At 42.5% G+C, this 8,145-nt stretch overlaps 1 protein-coding gene across 2 annotated transcripts in view; it reads right to left on the bottom strand.

The window, feature by feature from the left end:
* The window catches only part of LOC106813788 (phosphatidylinositol 4-kinase alpha-like), a 22,575-nt gene extending 16,317 nt beyond the window's left edge, over positions 1 to 6,258 (bottom strand). For both annotated transcript variants that reach the window (XM_014818011.1, XM_014818010.1), the window contains exons 1-10: positions 6,074 to 6,258; positions 5,070 to 5,184; positions 4,438 to 4,597; positions 3,739 to 3,898; positions 3,275 to 3,405; positions 2,771 to 2,904; positions 2,067 to 2,149; positions 1,353 to 1,548; positions 1,045 to 1,126; positions 743 to 826 (exon numbers count right to left, since the gene is read on the bottom strand). In XM_014818011.1, the coding sequence (XP_014673497.1) occupies positions 743 to 826; positions 1,045 to 1,126; positions 1,353 to 1,548; positions 2,067 to 2,149; positions 2,771 to 2,904; positions 3,275 to 3,405; positions 3,739 to 3,898; positions 4,438 to 4,597; positions 5,070 to 5,184; positions 6,074 to 6,179 (1,251 nt within the window). In that variant the 5' untranslated portion in view covers positions 6,180 to 6,258. The remainder of the gene's footprint in view (positions 1 to 742; positions 827 to 1,044; positions 1,127 to 1,352; positions 1,549 to 2,066; positions 2,150 to 2,770; positions 2,905 to 3,274; positions 3,406 to 3,738; positions 3,899 to 4,437; positions 4,598 to 5,069; positions 5,185 to 6,073) is intronic.
* Positions 6,259 to 8,145: the final 1,887 nt, after the last annotated feature.

Here is an 8,145-nt window from a genome sequence, read left to right on the forward strand (position 1 = left end):
ACAGTCAGCTATATACATTTAAACCTGTGTTAGTAAACACCTGTATAGAACGGTCAGCTATATACATTTAAACCTGTGTTAGTGAACACCTGTATAGAACGGTCAGCTACATACATTTAAACGCGTGTTAGTGAACACCTGTATAGAACGGTCAGCTACATACATTTAAACTTGTGTTACTAAACACCTGTATAGAATGGACAGCTATATACATTTAAACCTGTGTTAGTAAACACCTGTGAAAAAATAAATGTTTCAGATCTGTTGGCATACAATCTGATGGCGTTGACCGTAGGCAGACACTGAAATGCATAGTGGAATTGCCAAAATCTACATAATTTGCATAATTTCTAAAAAAATATCAAAACCCCTGTGATATGTTTTGGGGCCAGTCCTTATTCATTCACATACCAAAAATGAGCAAAATCCATTCAACCTGAACTGACTTACAGCCATTCCCATCTTTGCAAAAAAGTGGACGTGGCTCGAAAGTAAGGTCGACTGGCGTGCTCCAAAACAGAACGTTGAAACCTCTCCCATAGGAGTAACAACTATATGCAATTTCAAACATGTGGGTCAAACGGTTCCTGAGTTATTGTTGACCGTAACATAATGTTGACGAACGGACGAACGACAGACGACACCCCATGGCAATAGCTCATCTTGACGATGTCAAGGTGAGCTAAGAACTGGAGGGGGAGAAGAAGCAACAGTAGTAACATGTGCTAGTAACACTGCTTACCTCTCTTGCCCCTAAGGTATCCATCAGAGTGAGGGTGTACGATACATTGGGTATACTGATTGCTCCACTGACCTGATTCGGATTCTACAAACAAAACATTAATATACGTAAGTCTGCAGAACTAACCACTGATCAAAAATGCATCGTATTATAACGTAATGCGCTTGCACAGAAAAACATAGCTAGAGTTAGTACAATAGATTAACATTAGGGTTAAGATATAATAAGTATAACTATAATTCAGTGTACACTATAGTGAAAGGATGAGCATCATAAGTGATTTTGTCACATCGATTACATACAGATTGCAGGGCACTGGAGAGAATCTGCAAAATATCCAGCATGGTGTTTAGCACACGACCACTCCACAGCAGGTGAGGAAACCTAAAGCACCGAGATAAAACAAAACGTGTCAGGCACGTGACAGTCAGAACTCCTATAGTCAATGCACTTACTGAGGAATTTAACACGTTTTTATACTCGAGAAAGGTTCCCTTATAGAGATCAGTCCTCCACGGCAGATTTTTCTTGAGACGCGTACTTCAGATCTCGCGTCTGTATACTCGACTCAGTTGTGCGCAGCACCGGCGGCCATTAAAAGCATGCTCACTTGTCGACGAGGCCGGCGAGGAATGTATCGGCGACTCTACGGATGCGTCTCAGGGTGTGGTTGAACTTGATGAGAAGGAACTGCGCGTGGGTCTCCAGCTCACGGTCACGCTCGGCCACGGCTGGCTTGTTCACCATCTTGTCCAGGAAGGCGAGGAAAGACTTGTTGGCAACGGCGTTGATGCATTGCCACATGCCTGCACAACGATCGAGCAAATACGATAAATATACAGCTGTATCGATAATGTTTACTAACAATAAATGTTTCAATAATGTGTGGTAACCCCCACCCCAACCGGCATAGCACACTCACACTTGTACAGTGGTCCTGAGGGTCTATACATTGTTCAGTCTGGCTATAAGGTCACAGCTGGCGGTGAGGTTAGGGTTATGGTTAGGGTTAAAGCTATATTTAGAATTAGGATTGTGATTATCGAACTTGATCATAAAAATAACTCTAGTCCTACACCTTAAGTACTTACTTACCTAGGTACAAACTTAATCACATGATAAAGGTACACACGAAATACTGGTACAAGAGAACGTGAATATAGTACATATTATAATGACACTAAGAGTGTGGGAGCTTATTCCTTTTATAGGTCTGACGTCGCTACCTACCTACTAATGATATTTCAAATAAAAGCTATAGAAACTTCAGGAATATTTTATCAGAGATGATTCAGAAAAACTCACAACTGGGAAATATTCATACCGGCTTTGTCTTTCTGTATTGCTGAATCTTCCAGATATTGAAATATGCAGTGGAAACTTGTGGCATCGTTTGAGTGCTTGACTCTGTAATTATAAAAGAACCATATTTTATAAGTTAGGAGTATATTGTGAAACTCGTTTGATAATAATAGTATATACCTACATATTTCTGTTCTCAGAGTTATTAAATATAAACTCTTAATAATAATGAGTTCTGCCTCTACTGCCCTCTAACGAAGTTGCACTTTAAAATTTTTATTTTGCCCATTTCAGACTGGGTCTAATCACAAAACTGTAATTATATTTATACCAAACTAGTAATTAACCAAACCACTTTTTGTTTATAATAAATACATCCAAAATATAACTGAACTTTTCTCATTTCCCTTTTCGCAGTTAAATAAAAGCTTACTATTTTTACTATTTACACCATTACCCTCTAGCTTTGCTAAATTTGACACAGATGTACCCACACTTACATACTGAGCTGTTCACACCGATTCTATCAGTCACGTCCCTTGTTTAGTAGTAGAGAAGCATACATAAATTAATCTGACAGCAGAACTCACAGGTCTTGTGTCTACGGTGGGTTCAGGTGTGATTATTCCCAACACAAGTCTATCAACTACTGCATACTGTCAGACTGTACACTATATAACATTCCTGTCTGCATGTGACAGTGATCATAGAACATGGAGGACAAACCTCAGCGTTTCCAGCTTGTAGACAGACAGCACGTAGACACACTGCGCAAAGTTGAGATACTTTACTACAGGCACGATCTCAGCGGGATGGTCTAGATGATTGAGAATGCGACTACGCCATTCATGCAAGTCTGCCTGTATATCGATAGAACAAAGAAACACTCATCACCTGCTATTCTGCTTTACAAATGAGAAAGACTGCTGACCCATGAGTGGTATTTATAAATCTAAATCTAAATTAATATATTGTAATGAACATGTGATGTTTTAATTTAACATGTGCAAAAAATCCATTATTAAATTAAATTAATGTAACCCCTTAATATTCTATTTTTCCACATGCCCTCTGGGGGCATATGGCCCACGTTAAGAATGGCTTGTCTAGTGATTAACACACTTGACTTAGAGCTGAAGCAACACAGTTGGCGAGGCCCTGTACTTCTTGAATAAAGTAACAATTGGACAAATAATGGCTAGTCGTTGCAGGATGTGCTTGCTTACTTACAGGGGTGATGCTGTCGTTTCTCAGAGCCGAATTGTAGAGAAGCTCAGAACGCAGATGCTCCTTAGAGATAAGCAGTGGCGACTTCGTAGCAATCTCACAAACACCATCGAAGAGTTCCTTCGGCCACAGACCTGCAACAAAGGTGACAACACTGACGAATCAGCACTATCTCTCTACGATGTTATATTAATAGTAATAATTAAGTTACTAGTTATAGGTTATAAATGTTATAGGTGTAAAGCATAGTAATGGCATAGAAATGGAATAATGAGCAGTTTTTCAACCAATGCAGCAATTTTTACAAACATGATTTCAAATCATTTAAGCCAGCCGCCATAACACATTTATTACCCATGTAAAACTAGATAATTTGGTAGCTAGTTCATGCTTGAATTTCAAATAATCCACACTCTCTGCAGCAGGAAAAACAAATCTGTTGCAGTCACAATCAGACGCAGACCTACCGGAATCTTCCATGGCGAAGCCCATGACGACACAATAGAGCCAGAAGTCCCTGAAGAGTTTCTGTAGGCGCGGGGTGGGGTTCGTGATCGGGGGTAGACGGCGAACTAGCACGGCGATAACGGGTATAAGCACACCCAGGTTTCCTGCACTGCTCGATGCCTGAAAACAACCACCAGGTCTTTTTAACAGGTTTGAGATTTGATCCCTGCAGGCACTATCTGCTCTTCCCTGGCATACCACATGATTAATAATTATATATCATTCATCTGCGTTTAAATTATGCTGCGTGACAAATGCTAGTAGTTCAAGATTTATGAGAATCGATTATAAAATGTTTGTAAAACCATAATTGATTCGTTGTTTAAATCTTTTTCACCACCTCGATTTAATTTCTGCTCGTTTTAAATCAGAAGCTAATAAAAGCAAGTAAAATTATATCTAGCAACAACAAAAGTACGTGTCTGTTAAGAGAAATATGTGGTCACATATGTTCTCTTGTGGAGCAAGTAAACGTATCATACTTGCAAATTCTACACCATTAGTTATCAGTCTACAGGTCTAGTAGAACGTTAATTCATTTAATTCTAGAGATTTCTGTATTGTCCGAGAGGCAATTATACTTGCGTGGGGTAAGAATTTGTTGACTAAAAATTAATTAGAGGATTATGATGGGTAGTGTAGTACGCAGCACTGGCTACCTTGAGTGGAGTTGGTGCCTTCTCGCTCGCACGCTTGCCCTCTAGACCGACGAGTACAAACAGCTCAAGCAGCTTTGTAAGCAACTCCATGAGCCCCTCATCACCCTGCAGGCTCGCCGCAATGTTAGCGAGCGCATTCACGACAGCTCCGGACACGTGCCTGTGCAAAACAATAGAACGTCGCTCAATGTGCAGCTCCACGAGAAACGATTCAAGAATACTTATAGTGAATAATTATATACAAATATTTCTAAAATATTCTAATAAGGAATAACAGCTCTTTGAAACAACTGGGCACCCTAGACGTGAATACGGAAACTAATGAAAGCAACTACAGGTTGTACAAAAACATAGTAAATTCTGCCTGTGATAGCGACGCAACACCAGTGTTCATAGTAGGGAACATTTTACAGCTTACAAATATTACCGTCTAAAAGCAACTAAAAACTCGACACAGAACATGGATAAACTAGTATAGTCATTACTACATTTAAATTTTTATTAATTTATATGTTAAGCTGATTAATTTTAAAAGATCAAAATAAAAAAGTAATAAAACAACATTTATGAATTCCCCTATTATACATTATACATTATAGGTTCCCCTCATGAAATAAGACAGCGTTGATCACCTATAGCCATGGTGCTTCTCATCCCTGTCACCCCCGGGCGAGTACGCCGTCGACCCGGCCTCCACGCTAATCGTAATGAACATCTGCATCACCTCCTGGTATGTGGTGCGCGAACCTACGAACAACGCAGCAACGCTAGCAATCAGACGCGTCGATGCAGGGAGAGCTGTGGAGTTTCACGTGAGCTAAACACGCCATGTAATGTCGTCATGCCGCCTGTATGACCAGCAGCTTGTTACATAAGATGTTATCTCCCCCACACTCAGTGAAACTTACACAGAGTGGGCGACAATCTCTACTTTCCACAACATCACCTTGCTACTCCCCACTATGTGTTTGAAGAATAGGGAACACAGAGGAAGCTATCAGCGCAGCGGGGAAATTGGGAACAGAGAAAGCCGTCTGCACAGCAGGGAGAACAAGGAACACAGAGGAAGCCGTCAACGCCAGCAGGGAAAAATTTGACAGAGATGGAAGCTATTCTGCAAGCAGCAGGGAGAATATTGAACAGAGAGGAAGCCATCTGCACAGCAGGGAGAACAAGGAACACAGAGGAAGCCGTCAACGCAGCAGGAAAAATATTGAACAGAGAGGAAGCTATCTGCACAGCAGGGAGAATATTGAACAGAGAGGAAGCCGTCTGCACAGCAGGAAGAACAAGGAACACAGAGAAAGCCGTCAACGTAGCAAGGAAAATGGAAAACAGAGGACGCCGTCCGCACGATAGGGAAAATATGGAACAGAGAGGAAGCTATCTGCACAGCAGGGAGAATATTGAACAGAGAGGAAGCCATCTGCACAGCAGGGAGAATGGAGAACACAAAGGAAGTCATCTGCACAGCAGGGAGAACAAGGAACACAGAGGAACCCATCTGCACGATAGGAAAAACATGCACAGAGGAAGCTGTCAACGCAGCATGAAATACGGGTAAAACACAGGAAGGAAGCCACGAACGCGGCGATACACGAGGGGCTGGCACGCGCCCCGCGCGACGACCGCGCACCTGCGATGATCATGCAGCCGAGCTGATCTACGATGAGCGTGTCGAGCTGCGACGGAGGCTGGCAGAAACGCTGCTGGGGCAGGTATCTGGCAACCACGGACTGCATCGTCTCTCGCTGCTCCTTTGAGCGGCCGATGGCGATGTGACCGAAGCGTGAGGATCGTGTTCTGTGTGATGAGCTCAGCCCAGCCTGCAACCAGCACGCAGATCAGTGTTGGACAGTTGTGTGCAGATGCCTTGCGTTTTACAGCTATCGATTTTTGTCAGCAAACGTACGATTTCAAGCTGCATTCCGAAACTAATTCGGCTGAAATTCGATTGTGTTGGAGTCGGCAGTCGGCAGTCAAGTCGCCGAAGTTGGAGAATAATGAAACTGCTTATTTTGCGACGACTCGGACGATTTGCTGACAAAAAATGGATAGTGTAAACGCAGCTATAGTCTGTAACCAACACACAATAGAAGTTGGGCATTGTGTGCTAGTCTGTAACCAACACGCAATAAAAGTTGGGCATTGTGGTGTTCTAGTCTGTAACCACCACATCATACAAGTTGGGCATTGTGTCAGTCTGTAACCGGCACACAATAACAGTTGGGCATTGTGGTGTTCTAGTCTGTAACCACCACATCATACAAGTTGGGCATTGTGTCAGTCTGTAACCGGCACACAATAACAGTTGGGCATTGTGGTGTTCTAGTCTGTAACCACCACATCATACAAGTTGGGCATTGTGTTCTAGTCTGTGACCAGCATGCAATACAAGTTGGGCATGGTGTTCTAGTCTGTGACCAACGTGCAATAAAAGTTGGCCATTCTGTTCTCTAGTCCGTAACTATTTTGTAGCAGTGGTTCAGCATTGTGTACTAGCCCGTGAACTGCATACAGCTGCGGTTGGGCAATATGTTCTCACATCTACCTATTACACAGCTAAACATACAGATGGAGAGACAGACAGACGAATGGACGGATAGACAGACAGACAGGCAGGCAAACAAATATACAGATGGACAGACACATGTACGGAGCAAGAGAGTGTACCTTGTGTTACTGTCTGCAGTATACAGCCTGTTAGAGATGGAAGCCAGAGATGCTTGCACACAGTCAGGGTCATCCTCTAACCTGACCTTCAGTGCCCTGGACAACAACAAATAACATCATATAGTCGTGAGTAATCCGAACAAATCTCACACATCTCACTGTAATCTGGGTCATCATAACTCCCAGATTTCGCAGACTATGCTCATCACTTATCAGGGGTAAAAATAAGGAGAAAAAAAGAGATGGTCCACAGGACCATCTAGTTTGAAATTTACATGGTCCTCCTAAATTTGAGATGGTCCTCCTAAATTTCAAATTGTTCTCTAAAAGTCATGCGACGTGCAAGAAATTTACCGTAAAATGAGACCAAATTATTTAATGGTCCGTCAGACCATTGACTTTGAAAATCTGATGGTCCTCCTGATTATTTGATGGCCCCGAACCATCGGACCATCGCTTATTTCGACCCCTGCTTATAATAGTATCAGTCTTGTAGTAACAGAGCCATTCGAGAGAAATTCCCCAGCAGGGAGAAAGTATGAGGCGATGCGCCGCACCTGCAGAAGTTATCGATGGCGGAATCTCGCAGCTTCTCAAATGCCTGCTTCTTCTTAGCTGCCTTGCTGCGTGACTTCTGGATCGGGGCCGTGTTGTGGCTGAAGCCAGTGTCATCGGTCACTGTTAGCTGAAACATGCCGGGCTGCAAAAACAACCCAGAAGAAACACCGTGACATGGCGGCGGAGCACCGAGGCAAATAATTATTTCCGAGAACGATTATTGAGGCCAGGTACTTCTTAGCAGTGCTTTTTATGTGAGATAAAGAAGGATGCACATGCAACACTGAATTATTATGGGAAAGGCATGGAAGCAAACCAGATAAGGAAGTGACCGGGGATTATTTTCGTGATTATCACCTAAATTCTCAGGAACAACAGGACACAACAGGAACAAAAGTAGGGAAGAATGTAGGGAAGACAAATAATGCTATTTGCCTTATGAATATGCTAGTTGCCGTAATGAAATCTAAGCCATGG

The sequence above is a fragment of the Priapulus caudatus genome, unplaced genomic scaffold, assembly GCF_000485595.1.
Source record: "Priapulus caudatus unplaced genomic scaffold, Priapulus_caudatus-5.0.1 Scaffold824, whole genome shotgun sequence".
Lineage (NCBI taxonomy): Eukaryota > Metazoa > Priapulida > Priapulimorpha > Priapulimorphida > Priapulidae > Priapulus > Priapulus caudatus.